This window comes from Hibiscus syriacus, unplaced genomic scaffold (assembly GCF_006381635.1).
Source record: "Hibiscus syriacus cultivar Baekdansim isolate YM2019G1 unplaced genomic scaffold, ASM638163v2 tig00112495_pilon, whole genome shotgun sequence".
Lineage (NCBI taxonomy): Eukaryota > Viridiplantae > Streptophyta > Magnoliopsida > Malvales > Malvaceae > Hibiscus > Hibiscus syriacus.
Window position 1 is genome coordinate 84,325 of NW_024063345.1, and position 19,250 is coordinate 103,574.

The 19,250-nt window shown below is 35.6% G+C and overlaps 4 protein-coding genes across 5 annotated transcripts; 1 reads left to right on the forward strand and 3 right to left on the reverse strand.

Annotated features, from left to right (window-relative positions):
- Positions 1-699: 699 nt before the first annotated feature.
- Positions 700-5,488, reverse strand: LOC120180398 (histone acetyltransferase of the MYST family 2-like). Its single transcript, XM_039185727.1, has 9 exons — positions 5,131-5,488; positions 4,892-4,980; positions 4,728-4,790; positions 4,398-4,607; positions 3,356-3,424; positions 2,818-2,979; positions 2,354-2,447; positions 2,021-2,163; positions 700-967 (listed from the first exon to the last, which is right to left on the reverse strand). The coding sequence occupies exons 1-9, from the start codon at positions 5,429-5,431 to the stop codon at positions 764-766; spliced, it is 1,335 nt and encodes a 444-aa protein (XP_039041658.1). The 5' UTR covers positions 5,432-5,488; the 3' UTR covers positions 700-763.
- A 289-nt stretch (positions 5,489-5,777) lies between these two features.
- LOC120180365 (glucan endo-1,3-beta-glucosidase-like) lies at positions 5,778-7,722 on the forward strand. The gene is made up of 4 exons (XM_039185705.1): positions 5,778-5,789; positions 6,138-6,288; positions 6,380-6,826; positions 7,207-7,722. Exons 1-4 carry the CDS (start codon positions 5,778-5,780, stop codon positions 7,698-7,700), a joined length of 1,104 nt encoding a protein of 367 aa, XP_039041636.1. The 3' UTR covers positions 7,701-7,722.
- A 976-nt stretch (positions 7,723-8,698) lies between these two features.
- On the reverse strand, positions 8,699-15,364 carry LOC120180397 (ankyrin repeat and KH domain-containing protein mask-like). 2 transcript variants are annotated; one of them, XM_039185726.1, is made up of 5 exons: positions 14,520-15,364; positions 13,527-14,308; positions 13,355-13,444; positions 9,457-10,230; positions 8,699-9,038 (listed from the first exon to the last, which is right to left on the reverse strand). In XM_039185726.1, the coding sequence occupies exons 1-5, from the start codon at positions 14,626-14,628 to the stop codon at positions 8,910-8,912; spliced, it is 1,884 nt and encodes a 627-aa protein (XP_039041657.1). In that variant the 5' UTR covers positions 14,629-15,364; the 3' UTR covers positions 8,699-8,909. The 2 variants fall into 2 exon arrangements, with proteins under 2 accessions (XP_039041657.1, XP_039041655.1); XM_039185724.1 differs by having other exon boundaries at positions 8,699-9,047.
- A 1,153-nt stretch (positions 15,365-16,517) lies between these two features.
- On the reverse strand, positions 16,518-17,875 carry LOC120180362 (transcription factor bHLH96-like). The gene is made up of 3 exons (XM_039185702.1): positions 17,345-17,875; positions 16,628-17,038; positions 16,518-16,550 (listed from the first exon to the last, which is right to left on the reverse strand). Exons 1-3 carry the CDS (start codon positions 17,855-17,857, stop codon positions 16,518-16,520), a joined length of 957 nt encoding a protein of 318 aa, XP_039041633.1. The 5' UTR covers positions 17,858-17,875.
- Between the last annotated feature and the right edge of the window lie 1,375 nt (positions 17,876-19,250).

Consider the following 19,250-nt stretch of genomic DNA (forward strand, 5'->3'; position numbering starts at 1 on the left):
CTACAAGATTTGATTTTTCACCAAAAAGAAACACTGCTTTCTTTCACAACCATTGTCAAATTAACAGTCAGACCAACATTAAAAAAAAGGGACAAGGCATCAACCATTTAAATAATTCAAAGATTTTTTTTTTGTTCCAAATGTCAAACCAAACGAGTTGGGTACAAGAAAGTCTCATGGTTACTAATTCTACTAAATGTTTTCAATTAACGCTACTCCTAATGCTTTTCTAATGACTTTTAAACATGATCTTTTAACGGTAATTGTTTTCCCATCTTCCAAATCAGACACTTTGATATTCAATGTGTCCACAGTCGATTGTCGGTAGCTCAGAAAAAATATGCAATGTCTCGATATCTTATTATTTACTATTAACCGCGACCTTTTAGATGATGTTTATCATTGGACGTGACTTTTTTCTTCTGTTAAGACTTGACTGCATGGGTGACATTATAACTTCCTACTTCGTAAGATCATCCTTAATGTATATCCAAATTCCGATATTTACATTTGCAATTCTCCTATCCCAAATTCAGACATCTTTTGTCAAAAAACCAAAACAATCTCACATTAATTACAAGCAAAAGAAACTCATTATCTCACGGTTAAAAAAAATACATATACAGGTAAGCTTGAAGCACATGTCTTGAGATGATGTTAGGACGAAGCTATTTTGACTTCTGATTGCTACCCTCTATTTTTATACAAGCACAAGAAGTTACAATTGCCAGGTAACCTAGATAAACTCGAAAGGCATGTAGCTTTAACTCTGTTCTTTATACGGTGTCCAGATTAGCTTGCTAACATCAACCTCAAGACCACCACGCCCTGCAGCTTTTAGATGACGATCCAACACCTTGGGATCGGCACATATAACATGCTGCCCCTTCCTGTATTGTATCAGTTCTAGACTTTGAAGAGTAGTCAATATATCCTCGGCCTTTATGGCTGTCATGTCACTAAGTTCCTGGAAAGAATAGGTTCATGCAGGAAATAGACAACGATTCAATGACCAACATTGAACCAAAATTTACGAAGAATTGATAGTAGATATAGTTCCTCAGCAACAACAAGCTAATTTTTTTTTGATAGGAATAGGATGCCTCATTAAAAACCTCCCTCATAATAATCCTCTGCCCTAAGGCTAGAACCAACTAGCGGAAGGAGGAAAAGAGTGCATCAATTTATTAATAATAAGCCAGTTACATAAGACTTAAAAAGTCTTGCAAACTACATAAAACTTAAAAACAGTCTTGCAAACTACATAAAACTTAAAACACTTACATCTAAAACATACAAACCAGCCAAAACAACGTTATTAGTCACCCAATTCCTTCCTTTGCAGCATCAAACCAATCAATTCATGCATGTTTTTAACATCATATTCTTACTTTTTTCTAATTTCATATGGTAAGGTGATCTAAAATCACTAGTGTTATCATATTATTAAAGGATGGTCGTTTATATTTTTTAGGTGGGGCACACATTCTATGATCACCATTTTCAAGTGAAAGCACCCATGCACACTATGCAAGCTACTCAAGCTTGTCTGAAAGCGTACCCAGATTTAATTTAATATCCGCAGGACAAATTGAACTGGTTTGAGTAGTCTTTGCAAGTTCTAATTTTCAAATCCAATGTCTCAAAGTTTTTCCTTTTATATAGTATCGAATAGGCGATTACGTCTTCCTAATCAAATCTGGAACTTAATTTTCTGATAGTTGGGTTGGGTCCAGTTGAGTTGAACTCAAGAATATTTACCACGTAGGCTTTACTCTACTCAACCACACTCATCAGCAGCTCTCATCCATGCTTACCAAAATTTTGAAATTCACTAGCAGGTTTACTAGGCATACCCTTGTAGGATATATTAAAATATTTTTTAAAAAAACTAAAAGAAAAAGAGACATGACAATATTTTAACTTCATTACGGGACTAAAATTTTCACTGTGGATAAAGTAGAGAGAACTGCATAAATCACAGCCCACTAGACTTTAAATACGGCTTCAGTAGTGATACCTTGATGGAAATACTTCCTTTATGCTTTTTCAAGATGTCTAAAAGAACCCTTGTCCAGTACCCTCTGTAGCTCAACAGACCTAGGTCAGAAAGTGGTTTTTCAGGTGTGCCAACTTTACCTTCTTTCTTTGAGAGTTCATATGCTGGTCCATATCGAAGACAAATAAGCAATAAAACTCTAGTTAATAACCTATAGGATCAAATGTAAAAGGACAACTTACGTAAGCATTTATGTCCAATATCCATAAAGCTGAAGTATCTAGCTATTTACTTTACGAAGTCGTATCACGAGGGGGGAAAATCATAAAACAAAATAACAAGCACAGAGCTTACAAAATGCAATCAAAAACTTTCCATAGCCTTTCCTTTGATATGGAGGAAGGGTGAGGATACATGCCAAATTATAGGATTCCTCTGAATGCTTTTCCTGCATGATTAGATGCAAAATTCTTAATACTTTGAACAATGAAATATATATATATATATATAATCAAAAAAACAGAAAGATTCACATCTTAAGCAAGCCAGATATTAGAACTGCAGAAAATTTTTAACCAACACACTATGGGTAATGGGTTGAATAAGCAGCTGAAAGTTTCCAAAATACACGAATAGACAATAAGTTCTATAATTCAAATCTCCTAAATGATGCTAGAAAGTCAAGAAATGCTGTGTGCCTCCATGCTATTAATTTAGTATATCGCAAAAACAAAATACTAGAACAGCCAAAAACATATAAAGATTTGTTACAACTCCACACCGCATCAAATCAAAAGCAACAAAAACATATAAGTTACCTTGGAAAAGTATCCAACCATATGGCAACCTCGATCATCACATTCACACAAAACATAGAATAAAAACAGGTCAACATCGTAATAAAGGGTCTTGTGGTCAAGGAACAACTTCGCCAAATAACAAAGATTCTGCCCATAAACTTTGTTCTTTTTTCCATCAACCTGTCTCAAAATATTTGAACAAAGGAATACAAATGTCAGCAATGGTTAAAGAACTGCCGCATTCTATAACAAGACATTTTTAGCAGGAAAACACAGCAAAGGTATAGGAAAAAAGAATAATGGTGAAAAATATTTCTATGCTAATAGTGAAAGAAGAAAAAAAACATACATCACTTTTTATTTAAAGTATCTTTCAAGAAGATCTTATGATTATTTGATTTTATGTACAAGGAAAGATATGTGAGAATTGGACTTACAAAAAGTAAAAGCAATAATGTGGGTTCGAAGAAAACCAGAATGAGGAAAGGCTTTTCTTTTTCATTTTTGAGATTTGGAACAGAAAGTAGCAGCAGTAAAAAGCTTTTCAAGAATATACCTCAAACATTGACAGTGTACCACTTCGATATATTTCGTCCCCAGGGAGATGCTTCAAATCACACTTCCTCTACAGAGTAGCATTAAAACAGAGTTTAATATTGATCATGCCCCATTTGCAACTTGCGACAATTAGACGAAGGGGGAAAATCAAAGACAATACATACACACACATATAAACACATACATATATATCACTAAGAAGTTCCAAAAGCCATTTTTTTCAATGCAACAATATCCTACATCTGTACCACATTCCATCCTATAACTGACATAATAAATGAAGTAAATGAAACATAATATAAATGAAGGCATAAGATAGGCAATTACACTACAGGGGAATGCAATTTAAGATATTAATTGAAGACATGGAGAATAAAGATTATTCTTGCCATATATTGATCTTAAAACACAAGCTCCATTCTTAACCATTGGAGAAACAATTAAAAATAACCCCCCGGCACCATTAACTAATATTTTATTTTGTGATTTCCAGGCGCTAAAAGAAAAAATCTATTGATAATCAATCATACATAAGAATCAGATACTTGAAGTTTAGCAAGCAAACTACACATCCCATAGTTGCTTTTATCTTAATCAATTAGGACAAAAAGGAAAGAAAAAGAGGAAAACCCCGACTTACAGTTCTACACCTACATGAATTGTAAAGTACTAGAGGATGGATAGAAGGATAACTCTTGTCTTATACACAAGTTAAGCAAAGCAGCAACTAGATTAGAAGTATCACTTGCCAAGACAAGATCATTGACTTCATTCCACAACATACATTGAGAGGAGAAATGTCAGGCATAACTTATCAAATCAAATTTCACTCAATTACTTTCACACAAAACATACAGAACAAAAATATGTGGTAAACAAAACTTATATTCATGATAAAAAAAAAAGTAAAATCACATTACAATATTCAAGGTTGCTATAAAGAAACTATAACATAGTCAACAATTAAGATTCTATAAACTAATGCAACCCTACATATTGTAAGGGGAAAATTTCAATAACTACATTGAGGCAAAGCTCACCATATGCCTTTGAAGTTGCTCTTTGCGTTTCATGAAGTTGAGGCAAAACTCACAAAAGTACAACTTCAATGAATCATTATATTCTGGTGGAAAGGGGGAAAAGTACCATGTCTCAATTTCGTATCTTCCAAGTTCTATAGTCGAAATATTTTTCACCTTTGTGAATTCCTCATGCTCACGCAAGCTAGCAGCATCTAGCTCCTCATGACCCTGCAGAAAAGAAAGTAACACAGTTACATATAACAGAATTTCACAAAAGCAACAAATAGAAAATTCAAATTAGCCTCTGATCTTTACACATCACCGAGCAAAAGGTGTGCATTTACTTACTACGTCGACGAGTGTCTCATCAATCTTACGTTTCTGGTGGCGTGTCATTTTTAAGCTTGTAACCTGAGAACCCCATGAGCAAAATATTTGAATAAATACACCCTGAGAACACAAATATAGAAGAAACTGAAATGTAACGTTCAGCATTGTAAAATAAAGTTTACCTTGTCCTCAACCTTAACATCAACAACTGTTTCCACGGAATCAAGATCAAGTTGTTGAAGCTTCACCCATTCATCTAGCCTCCTATTAACTATAATTTCAATAACATTATCATAACAAAAAAACATATCAATTTCCAAACTTTCTAACATAATAATTCTAAAATTTTCAGTTCAATTATAAAAACCTAAAAGAATTAATTTTAATTAAAAAAAAACCCTAGGGAGAGCATAAATCTTACACTCGGTGTAATGAACGTAATATTCGTAATCATTCGGCTCAGAAAAATGCATCTTGCGGCGTTCGATAACTTTGACAGGATGAAACTTGCCGTCCCTCCAGCGGCACATCACGCGAGTACCAACCTCTAGAGGGAGTATACTCGACCTCCTCTTTTTCGTTGCCTCAGGCTCCGGTGTCATTTTCTCCGGCGCTCCGTTAGAGGAGGCCAAAGGCTTCTGGTCGTCGCCGACCGGCTCTACAGTGGCGTGGGATTGTGTTGAACCATTCTCCGAAATCGTCGGCGTGTCTATGGAACCCATGGTGTCGGTTTGCAAGAGTTTCAGCCTTCGAGTGGGCTCGGCAATACAAAAAGGGTTGATGAATATTTTCGAGACTTCAGCCCACGGAGTTCCTTCTTTAAAGTAACCGCAAATTTTCTCACCTCTTAAGTGGCCCAAATATCTATTGTAGTTAAGTATTATTTGAGTTGGGGAGGTCGCTTGGAGAAAAATGATGTTCTTTAGCATTATTTTTTATTAAAACATACTTTTAAATAGGTTTAAAAATTAAAATTTAATTAATTACCATAAATAAAATAAATTGGATTAAAAGGATTCTCTACATGAATTTGAGTTAATCCAATAAGATTAGAATCACAAACAACCAATGAAAGAAATGGTAATAAATTGAGATTAGCATATGAATTTAATAGATATATAACTACTCATATAAATTATTGTAAAATTGGTAAGTTCATTAATGCAATTAAATAATTAGGTTGGCAAGCCAATTCATTTATATTTGTTACCATTTATTAAATAAATTGCCACAGTGAATTAAAACTATCACATATATTAAAATATATTTGATAACATTTTCAAGTATAATATTATTATGGTGTTTTCAATTTTTTTAAATATAGTTATGAGTTTAATTAATTATTTTTTAATTAAATGGTCCACATTTAGTGTGTAATTTGCACTACATAAAGCCGGCAGTGTGCACCAGTAATTGACGACGTTTCAGAAAGAAAGGGGGGGAAAGGTAGAAATTTTATTCAAAGCCACCGGCTTTAGAATTTGTAAAGCAAGGAAAAGGGTGAAAACGACGAGTACAAGATTTTCTGGGTTATTGGTGTCAGCAATGGTGTTTTTAACTCGATTCCTTTCTGTAACAGGTAAAAGAAAACTTGTATCAACAATCTTCAATCCATTTTTGCCTCTACTTTGTTTTTAATGTTAATGACTGAGCTACTGTATATGTTGCAGAGGGCAGCGATATTGGCATTTGCTATGGTTTGAACGGCGACAATCTTCCATCTGCGGCGGATGTAATTAATCTTTACAAATCATGTCAAGTGCAGAACATCAGGTTGTATCAGCCTTACCCTGAAGTGCTCGAAGCATTAAGGGGGTCGGGGTTTTTCGTCGCCATGGGATCGAGAAATGAGGACATACCGAACTTCGCTGCTGATCAAAGTGCAGCCAATGACTGGGTTAACACGAACATTGTCCCTTACAAGGATGATGTTGATTTCAAATGGATCACCATCGGCAACGAAGTCATTCCGGGACCACTGAGCTCTTCTGTTCCTGGTGCCATGAACAACATCATAAATGTTATTGCCTCGGTCGGGCTAGAAATTATGGTCACGACCGTGATATCGGGGACTGCATTAGGTGCCCCGTATCCCCCTTCTACAGGCGCTTTCACAAAACAATTCGTTGCCGATTATGACCAGCGTCGCGACTAGGGGTGTAAACGATTCGTGAGCAGCTCGAAAATGCTCGAAATGAAAAAAAAAAATCTTAAACTTAACAAGATTGAATCCTCAAACTCGAACCTGAACCTTAAATACATGAAAGACTTATTGTATTTAAAAAAAATCAACACATAAATGTTAATATTATTAATAATTTATTTTTTAAAAAATAAAATCTTAATATATTATATATTTTCGAGCTGCTCACGAGCTTTTCGAGTCGAGTATCAAGTAGCTCGTTTCGGCTCGTTAAGAATTCGAGTCGAGTTCGAGTTCGAGTCCATTCAATCCGAGTATTTATTGAGCCTTGACCGAGTTGATCTCGAGTAGCTCGCGATCTGTCTCGTCTCATTTACATCCCTAGTACCATTCTGGCTCAACATGATGCACCCGTCATGATCAACGTGTACCCTTACTTCGCCTACGCTTCAGACCCCACTCATATTTCAGCCGAATTTGCTTTGTTCACGTCAACCACACCGGTGGTGATCGATGCAGGCTTAGACTACTACAACCTCTTCGACGCGATGGTCAATGCTCACAATTCTGCTCTTGAAAATATCAACTTCGGCAGTGTAAGTATCGCCATAGCCGAAACTGGATGGCCTACAGTTGGCAATGATCATTACACGAGTATCGCAAATGACCAAACTAATAACAGGAACTTGTTGAATCATGTGATGCAAAGCGGGACTTCGAAAAGGCCTGGATATATAATGCCGGTATTTTTCTTAGAGATGTTCAACGAAGACTTGAAGCAAAGTCAAGTTGAGCAGAATTTCGGATTCTACTACCCCATTATGAATCCTGTTTATCCATTTTGGTGATTCTGAAACGATGCTGTCGGCCCCTCAACTTTTTGAAAAAACATAAAAGATAGAAAAAATTAATAAAAATATTCATTTCTCAATCCTACCGATTCAAACAATTTTAACAATACTTGTTTTGGTCGTATCAAAGGAAAATTAAAAGATTTAAGACGAAATTCACAGTGAGGCAAAACGACTTAACATAACGAAATTATTTTGTTTTTTAGGTGTTAAAATGTATGAATTACTAGTGTTAAGATGCAAGTGGAATGTGGATTGAAGTAAAAGCTTAACAGAAACAACTCATGGAACTGACAAAATCTAAAGTTTTATTAAATACACCATTCATCTATAAACATGGGACGGGGTGTCTTAAATGATGTTTTAGGATTTTTGTCTTAACAGGGTTTTATGCAATTAATCCATAGATATCAAATTATTAATTTTTTTGTTATCGGTTTTGCCTAATGGGACTGCAATATTACTTGTGCTTTAACTGTATGCACAGTGATGGAATTTGGCAGACACCACCAAGTTTTTAAAAGTTCAAAGTTGAACGAGGGGCTTGAGTTCCAATTTCAACTGGAATCAAAATTTCAATATTTTTTTTGAACTAATTTAATTCAAGCAAAAATTAAACCGAGCAAGCTTGAGTACATTTTCTTTATCTATATTTATTTTACGATTCGTCTTCAAAATTTATGATTATTTCCATTCACATACCATGATTATTTTTACGATTCGAACATGCATTCCATCCCTTAATATACCATGTACAAGTTTATTAAAACTGAAGTACCATAAGTCCTGCTGCCACGGTTGATGCTTACTATGCCCTCATTGGAAAAGATCAATGCAGCTAATGTTTTACTTGCCATATACTAGGAACCATGCAGTAAATTGCACTAAATGAAAACGAAAAAGCATGAAAAATGAATATGTAAGATGAACCAAACTAAAAATGGAACCTTTGATTTGATTTTTTCGTCTTCTTAACGTATAATAGAAAAAAATCGAAGCCTCTTGGAAGAAAAGGACGATCCTCTAACCAACAAACCTTCGAAAGAATAAACAAAACTCTACCCCTTCCCTGCCAAACTTATCAACTTTCTTTCCAACAGAAGACATCAAAAGAGAGATAACGTGAGACAGAACGGGGACCTAATCATCTGCAATTAAAAAAATTGGAATGTCTTTGGGTTTTACTGTGCAAGGACATAAAAGTAATCAAGATTCTGATCTGGAGTCAGGTGGGATTGATTCAGAAGAAGCTCCATTCAACTTGGTCGCGAGAGATTCAGCCAGCTTTGACAGAATGCCATTGCAGAGTTCCATTGACGACCTTAGTTTCATATACTGCAAAAACTAAATTAATAGCCACGATAAGCAAATGACATAAGAAATATTTCTTAACTACTTATATCTTTTGTAACATGCCCTTCTTTTAAACAATGAGTAAGTAGCTCCATATAAACAATCCAATGGCTATAAAGAAGAAAAAACATATTCCACTATGTTTACCATCCAATAGATAAATGACCAGCTCCAAATAAACCATTCAATGGCTATAAAGAAAAAAACATATTCCATTATGTTTTACCATCCAATAGATAGATTATGGCCAGCTCTATTAATTTTTGGTATATATGCTTCAAGGATTATTAGGAACAATAATACTAGGAAACAAATCAAAGTAACTTTCATGAAAAATTTATTGAATAAAATCTGTTATATAAGGGAAGGACCAGCAAAAAAGAAGAAAGATGTATCTTACCTCCCGGTAAAAATCATTGATCTCCTCCTCTGTAAGGCCTTCATCATCGGTGGAGTTTTCTTCCCAGCCAAGAGACCGAAGGAATGCAATCTCTTCTTCATCTGAATGAACCATAGCAGTGGAGCTAAAATCCTTTTTGTCATCATTAGAAAATCTTTGAGGCTCTTGACAGACATCATCATTGCTAGTTGCTGCAGAACCTTTCTTATTAGCATGAGCTGTCACAGAAGCACCGACTATTTCCTTTGTAACATCAGATTCCACTGTGGTAGAACATGAAATATGAGTGTCTGAATCTGAGAGACCAGCAGAAGAGTTTGATGGGGTCTTTTTCTTCAGGAGATTAAAAAAATCATTTCGGCTCTGAGTTTGAGCCAAAGAAGGCCTCTTTTCCGAATTGAACCCAGCTATTGGATCCAAGGAAGCTACCTTGGGCTCCCCGACAGAAAGCTTTGAGTTACTTGAGTTTCTTGCGGCAGCCGATGAAATAGGAGAAATGACACTTTGGCTAGTAATAACTCTGCTGTTTGCAGTTGTTGTTGGAATGGAAGTCTCTTTTTTAGTAGGTGATGAGCCCCCATTCTCCCATCCTGGTTTGAGAACCAAAAGCTTACCGGATGTCTTCTGCATATCAGACTTGAAATGTGTACTATGAGGAGATTGATTACCATTATGAATAAAAGAAGGCTGCTGCTGCCCACTCTTCACAGCCATATTCACATCACTTGTTCTTGATGCTGGTTTGGCTTTTGATTTATCCACTGAATTGAGAACCTGATCAGAAATTAGGTAATTATTACCTGATACTTTTGGATGTCTATTACCTGGAATAGATAACTATTAATGAGTGGTTCTTTTATACATGCAGTAGATGGGTAATGCAAGGAAAAGTTAGAGCTACTTCATGAGCAGACAGCAAACTAGCTAACTTTGGCTAATCTTAGCATTTAAAATTTCAATGAAAATTTACAAAAGCAGCACAACTCTATATCCAGCATAACGAAACCAGCGTTGGAAAAGACACGAGTTGCTTAGGTGATGGATGAACAGGTCTAGAATAACCTTTATTCTATTTAAATTGTAATCCATCAAGAAGATGGTGATAGGCTCCTTGAAAAGTAATACTATTCATCATCATTGACTGTATTTAATTGATAGTATTCATTAAACAAATTGCATCGGAGCCTTATCCAAAGAGCAAACAGAATATCTAGCTTGGCATTCTGATGTAGGAGCTAGTATCTATTTTATAATATTTATTATTTCAGTTTTATTTTATTTTTTTTATAGAAGTTGGAGGTCTCATTAAAAACTCACTTCGTATTCGTCCACATACTAAGAAGTATGTTAACGAACATAGGAAGGAAGAAAAGAGTACCTCATATTTCATTGAATAAAACGCCTCATTACATATGAAAACACGAAATACCCTCAAACGAGGATAAACACCATTACAAAAAACATAATCACCTAAAGCTCTCACCTTCTCGACCACAAAAATCAAAAGGCAATCACCCTATACCTAAGATAAACCTCCATCAATAGGAAAACAACCCAACATTTAATGACATAACATACATAAAAACAACACCTAAAACCATTAAACCAAAAACATCCGCCTTTGAAGGGAACTCCACAAAAATACCAACATGTATCAAAATCACCAAAAAAATCAGCTCGATAATTATCTTTAATGAACCAAAACCACACTTCCTTCCCTTCAATCAATGTTTCCTTGCCAATAAATTCAGAACTCTTTTCTTTGTCTTGCATTTCTTCGCCACACGATTAGTTCTTAATTTCGCAGGGATAGGGGGCACCACTGGGATATCTTCCTTTAATTGAAATGTGTCAGTAGATGAACCATGAGAAGTAATGAGACCCATCATAAGAGCATCTTCCGAGGCCCTGAGGCTAACACCATCAGAATGATCAACTGATTTATTAGCTAGATGCTCCACGATATTTAATTTTGAATGATCCACAGCCTCCATTGTGTGCAACACCAATTTGTTACTCGGTTTCTCATCGCTTATGACACTCTTTATGAGTGAAACCTTTTATAAGTGGGGACCTTCAATTGCAACATCTTCGACGGGGCTATTTAAACCTGGGGATGACACTGACGATCCTGACAGAGAATTCTCCAACGTTGCCCCGAGAAAACAATTCAGATCTGGAGAATCATCGACTTCCTCAGGGATCCAAGAGTTTGGTTTGAAAGAAGGCTCAACTTCATGCACCATGATTTCAAAAGAATTAGAACCGACCTTCAAACTCAAGGACTCATCAATCCTTACTTTAGTCTCTGTGAGGATTTGAAGTTTTGCACGATCAAAAGATGAAGGAAATTGAGAGCTTTCATCAATTGATACTAATTTGCCCCACCTAGCCACAATGTTCTTGAAAGTACCCCAATTCCACTCGTGAAAAGGAATCCCTTCGCAAACTACCCATACTCGACGGCATTCTACCACTAGATTCTCCGACCAAACTTCAACTCTAGAAAGCCACCCTGCAAGAGTCTCTGATTGTTCATTCTTAACCCTTCTCAACGTATCAGAATCCTCGAATATCATGAGAACTACATTCCCAGCAGCTCTCATTAACGAGAAACCGTTGAGTCCTTTGTCTTGCATTTGGCTAGCAAGATCACCGATTTTGGTATAATTCTTGCACCACCCTATTAGGCAGTTATCCAAAACTTGAAGTTTAGCTTCGTCAACAACACCATTTACTGTATAGAGATTATTTCTTGTAACATTTTCTCTCTCGGGCTTTAGGTGGACAACTGGCGAAGACTTTCTCCAAAAAGAATGTCTTGTGTTGTATTTAGAAAAAGAGACTCCAATTTTACTACCATCAATGCGAGCGCCATTCATCTTTGAGATCGCTCTCCGTGCTTCTCCAATTGTAGCAAAGAGAATGAAACCGAAACGTACCCCCTTTGAATTTCTTTTAGTTGGAATGAAGGCGTCAATAACCTGACCGTATGGGCAAAATAACGATCCAAACCGTTTCCAATGGATATAATATATATTAATTATTAAACATGTGATACACAGCTAAGGCTACGGCTATTAAGTACTTTTAGGGTTAAAATCTAGGGTTAATTATAACTTTGCTTGCTAGAAAGCAAGCCTATATAAATAAGTTGTAGGTTTTACATCCAAGATAATAATTATTATATTTTTCTTTGATTTAATAGAGAGATAGAGGTTTTAACAACCCTAGGTTCTCTAAAGTTCCATCCTCTTTCTTACTCATCTATTCAGCCTTATTTATTTTACTTGTTGCTGGTTTCTCCCCTTAACTACATCACCTGCAGATCTTCTATGGCTGAGGAATGACATAAAATGAAGAACATAAATTCGGGTTTCCATACTGCTTAATCTTTCTATTGATGCACCTAACTGAAAGACAAAGACAAGCATTCAATCTCGAAGAGAAATAAAAACTAGGAAGCAAGAACAAAATCTAAGTCAGGAAAAACAAAAAATGGTCATCATAATGCATCTCAAACCAAAAACAGTATATTGTTTTCACCAAGCCATTGTAAATGTGAATTAGTATGACCAACAAAAAGAACGTGCATCTTTTTTATCAAAATTTTTGTGATATCGCCTGATAGACAACTTGTTCAAAGAAGGATATGGTCCAGCACATATGACATATGTAACAGAATTAAGTTTTCACATAATATATAAAACCTAAATGCAGATAGACAGGAGTTAGACATAAAGAAATATTCATTATACAATGTCTGATCGATATAAATGATGTACAAAAAGGCAGAAAGAAGAGGGAAGAAAACCAAAATTGTTTAATACACGTAAAACTACATATTAAACAGCGCTAGAGAACCATATTTTTCTGAAAGAGAAGGCAAATAGCTTACCGAACCCTTAGGCATTGAAGGTGTCACTGGTATTAGTTGCCTTGATTGCTTAATGGCCAGATCCTCAAGCCTTTGAGTATTGACAGATAACTGTATCAAATACTACTGTCTAGTTAATCACAGATATAAGTTATAATTTATACATGCAATAAGAACTGTATGAGCCTGTTACCTGGGAAGCAGCACGTGCTCGTGAAGGGGCTTGAGCTAGTGCTACTGCCATATTAGGAGCAGATGTGACACTTGGAGCCCCAGAAACTGGGGTGGAAACAGCTAGGGGGACAGGCAAGGAACCTGTGCTACAACTTCCAACCACAGTAGGTGATTCTGCCAAAGTTGAGGTCCATCCTTCCGCATCAATCAAAGCTGAATTGCCAACGGATAAACACTGAGAAACTGAGCTTAAACCAGGAGATGAAACTCTAGCAATCTCAGGCACCGATTGCATCTCTTCTGTTCCAAGAGAGGGAAAATCTTTCCGAAATGCAGCCTTCTGGATGCTACTCCCAATAGCACCCCCAGAAACCAGACCATTGCCATTGTTATTGTTACTATTACCACTGTCTCTTGAGTCCACTGCAGTCCTTTGAGGGAAAGTCTCAGCCTGTTTCCTAGAGACCATAGAATGAGACTGCCTAAATGTATCTGTCTCCACCTTAGAGGTCGAGATACCTCCTAATTTCTCAACACTACTCGTTAAAATACTTTCTAAAGGGTCAGAAGAATCACTGTCCCAACGAACACCAAAGCTTAACCTCTCCTTATCCCATTCTCGATCCTTATCACGATGACTCCTACTAAAACTACTATAAGCATGCCTTGAAGAACCATTATTAGAACTCCTCCGTGAATTCAACGAAGATGCCCGATTCAAAAATGCAAAACTAGGGGAATCAAAATCACTAATATTCCTAGAGATTCTACTTCTCCCACGATGCACCGATGAAGAAACATCTAATATAACATCAAGAATGGAGTCATTATATATTCCCAAAGACAAATACAAAAGTTCCTATTATGACAACTACTTGGTATTACTGCAATCAAAAAAGACATAAGACATAAAAATGGAAAGAAACAGAGCATATAGGAGATACAGTTTAAACAGTAAATTGTAATCAAGTACAAATATAAGGAGAAACGCAATGGGTATTTACAAGGATACCTGAGAGAGAAGAGGAGGAAGCGGAGTGGTGGGCTGAATTGCCACCCCCGCTAACATTGCCAGTACTTCTCAACCATTCAGGAACTAATTCTGGTTCACTTCTTTCCATAATGGACACTGCACATGATAATCGGGGGGGGGGGAACCTTCTTCAAACCCTAACCCAACAAATTAATTTATATTCATAGACAAATCACAAACTCTTAACCCTGTCGCTAGTCATTCAACTCAACTAAACCAAGGTTTTCAGTAACTTCAAGGATTTAATGGGATGTTCAACAAATGGAAGAGAAGGAATTGTTTGATCAAAAGGAACAGAATTTTAAGCGTGAAACCATTAAAATAAGGATTTTATATTTTGGTTAGCTCTATCCCTTTATCACCATCTTTGGTTAAAAGATTGGTTTGAATATTGCTGATTTTCTGGCTTCAAATGACCCTCATAATTTCCAATAAATGAAAATAAAGGATCCAAGATAATAGCAAACTCTCATAAAGCAGTTCAATCAGGAAAATAACTCTAAAATAACAATAAATTTGGAGTAAGATTGAGAATCCTGGATTAAATTTTCAATTATAAGTTCCCAAACGCTAGAGTTTGAACCGAAAGGGGCAAAGAATAAAAATTATTTTTCTAGACAAAATAACGAGGGTAAATGAAAGAAACGGGAGAGTCCTAACCCTAGCCTCCGCTACGATTTTGGCATTTGTCTAATTAACGTAACCGTTTTTTAAATAACCGTCATCCCAATCCAAATAACGCGATTAATTTTCCAGGAAAAATGAAAAGGGGTAATAACGATGTAGGATAATGAGAAAGAAAACGAGAGAGTTCCAGTGGGAGTGAAAGTGAAGCGGAAAAGCAAAAAAATTGCCAATTTTTTTTTTCTTTTCTTTTTTGGAATCCTATAAGAAATTAGGGTTTTGTTTCTTTAGTTTGTTTCAATGACGGTGGTGCAAATTTCTTGTGTGTTTCTTTTATTGATATATTAAAATAATTCTTTAAAAACTATTTTTTCAAAATTATTAAATATCATATTAATATTTTAAATATAAATTACTGTTCTCTAATTTGAACCAAATTAATATTATTAGTTATAATAGTTTAATAATAATTTTAATTTGTTACGTTAAAATTAATTTGTACACCAATGATCTTCGGATAAATTTTTTAAATGTATTATATTCTATTTTAAATTAAAATTATCATCCAATATTAATAATTTCATTTATTTTAATAATAACTTATTTTTCTTCCTCTACACTATATCATAATTTGAATTGATTTTGTTATAATTCTAAAAACTTTAAAACTGATGCGAATACATCTTATAAACGACCTCAATAATAAAAAAAAATATTATTTTTATTAAAATTTTTCAATTTAAATAATTGTGCTTTTAGGGTATGTGTATATATTTTAGTTATTATGAAAGATTTTGAATACATATTCACTTTTTTTTTCCACTAAAGTCACTAAATTCAAATCTTAAATTTATTACCTTAATTAATAGGGTCAAATATATCCCAGCTTTTATGTTACTTTGAACTATACAAAATACGTTAATCTTGTCAAAAGAAGCCGGCCGGAAGATATGGGCGTCTATGTCTTAAAGTGTCTTAATTATTTGATTTTTTATTTCTATGAGAATTAAAGTAATAAAATTCTGTCCATTTCTCTGCACTGTAGCTGATGGGGCACAGTTTTGTGAAACTTTTTTTGTATTTACCAAAGTTGTAATAATAAGACATAATCTGATTTATCCATGGTCAAATTACATTAGAGGAAATATTGTACTCCCTACACTGTATGTTGTTCGAAATACATGAAGGAAATATATTAAAAGTTTAATGCTTGAAACAAAATATGATAACAAACAACAATGGTCCCTTCCTGATCAGTTACAGCAGGAGAAAAAACTTAGGCTTTAAATGTCTCAGCTGAAAGCAGCTTCTTCTTGGATTCTGCGCAGCATTTGATTAACGGCAGCTGCAATTTCATCCAGTGTTCAGATGGCACCCTTCCTCAACCTGCCCAGAAAATGAAATTATAATTTGAGATGGTGATGAAATTGGAGTAAATTATTGGCTGGTATTGTTCTTATTACCTTGACGCTAATTGAATACAAAACCATTTCCTCGACGGTCGAGCCATTGAAGTGGAGAATGGTGAGGCTCAGGCTTTGCAACCCGGCAACCAGTTTCAAGAGTTGTCTGGGTCGTTTCTTGGAGAGTATCTTGAGATTGGCATGTGTCTCAACCATGGTCACTTCGATATCCGCCACGCTTTCGGCAGATCCCATGGGCCAATCAGCCGCCATGGACGACGGTGAATCGTTGCACTGAGACGTCTCACGAGTTGAGAATTGTGGAAAGGTGAAAAACTCGGCAAAGGGAGAAAGGTTGCCATTGGGTTCTGGCTGTTGAGTGGTCCACTTATGAGCCTCCATGGTCTGCAAGAGCTGCTCTAATTCCTTCACGAAATTAATCGCTCCGCCAATTATCGAAGCTTGATCACCCTGAAAATGGTTCATGCATATATTAGTACTATAATTTTGTTGTCCGATAGAGATAGATGCATAGCTGACCTAGTCTATGAATCTAAATGATCTCCATGATTCATGAAAGTCAGGAGTTTATTAACTTTTCTCAGCCAATGCCTTTCACGGTTCATAAGCAAAAATGGTTATAATATGTTAATAATCCAAGTGGTAGGTTAGGGTTATCTAAACTTGTTTTAAAGGTTAATTATTACTTCATTAATCGAAATTATCAAAGAAAAAGTGGGGGGGAAAAGTAAGAGAGAGAGAGAGATAAAAACTGACCGTTTGAACATGAGAAGGTGGCATCAAAGCTCTGATCGCAGCCAGGTACTCATTAATTTGTTTCCGGCGATTGCGTTCAACGGCAATATGAGTCATTCTCTGGGTCTCTAGCTCTTCTTTGTTCTTGATGCTCCTGGTACGATGACGTTTTCGTCTGGAGCCGTTAGTCCTCGCCGTCGCAGTGTAAGTTGGTGGGGGTTCCATCAGAGCTTGGAAAGCCCCGGCTGCAGGGCCGGGGAGAGACTGATCGACAGTGCAAACTTCGGGGGAAGAAGAGTAAGGATCCCATAGTTCATTTGGATGTTGTTGAATGACTGAAGTAGACGAGGAGTCCCAATTTGCATTGAGATGATGATCCTCTTGTTGTTCTAAGTTGCTTTCAAGAATTGCAGTAGGAGGTTTATCTTCTTCTTGGAAGCAAAAATCATAACCCCAGGCTCCTACTCCGGGAAAGTGGTCCTTGAAACCATAAATAAATAGATCTGGAGGGTAAACCACAGCTTCAAATGCCATGTTTTGCAAGAATCCAGATCCTTGTTACGCTTGCAATCTCTCTATTTAAGTTGTTTCTCAGAGTCGCACGAAAAGTGAATCTCTTGTAATTGTAAGAGCTGAAAGCTGAGAATTGAGAAAGAGAGAGGTGTTCCCTACAAAGAAGCCCAAAATGAGAGAATTAATGAAGAGCCCAAAGCATTACACACCCAAAAGACCAAACAAAGTCCCCCTTTTATCATCGGCTCTTCCCCCCATGAAAGAAAGCTGATGACCTTTTTAAAAGATGTTTAATCCTTGAAAAAACAACAAAAAGCTACGGCATGCTGCACGTGAGATTACATTTCAGACCAGTTGCTGAACCAGAGAGAGATTCTCTAAGCCAGTAGGAGAGAGAAAGAGAAACGCAAAGACAAACATTATTGTTTCAAGATAAAGAGTTTTTTGTACCTAAAATGGTAAACATGATCAAATCACACATTATTTATCAAAATAAATCTATAACACAGAGGAGTGGTGCTTTCGGCTTTCAAAATTAAAATCAATCTGATACATCTTAATACTAAATTAATGTTCTTTTTATATTATCAGGAAAAAGAAAAACAACATCGGGAAATTAAGGCAAACCAGTGGGTCCAAACTCCAACATCTAAAATCGTGAAAAGGGTATCAAATTTTGTCTTGTCCCTGGCCAACCACATTAAAATAAATGATTAAATAAAGGGCTGTTTGGTCTTTGGAGTAATTAACTTTGTAAATTATATATTTCTGGTAAATTCTCCAAATGAAACGGACGAGGGCAATTAGAGATGAGTATGGTTTTGATTAGATAATAACGGGGTGGGACAATAAAGTGACAAAGATGACAAAAGGCTGATGAAAAACCGGAGATTCTGATGAAAGATCTATTAAAGCCGAGGAAAACGGCATAGTTTCTTTTTTCATAAAATAATCTTCTTCTGTGTTTCAGGTTTGAGGAGGAATCCATGTGACCATACAAGGAGCCACTCTACAGTCACCTCAGGCCAAGACTATGCTTCCCCTCCACCCTCTCCCTTCCCCAAAAATTCTATACTTCTGAATGGTTTTTTAATAAAATTAAGTATATGAAGTGTGTTTCATAAAATATTTAATTTTTTAAATGGTATTTTTTTCAATATTTCTATAATTCATGTTAGGTTATATTTTAAGTAGTTGTGTCTTTAGGGTATGTGTATATTTTTAGTTATTAAGAAAGATTTTGAATACATATTCACTTTTTTCTATCACTAAAATCACTTGATGAATTGTAAATATCTTTAATTTATTTTAATAAATTATGATTGTTTTATACATTATATAAAAAATAAATTCAAACTAAAAGAAAAAAGTCAATAACAATAATCCCAATATAATATATGTGTATATGTCTACG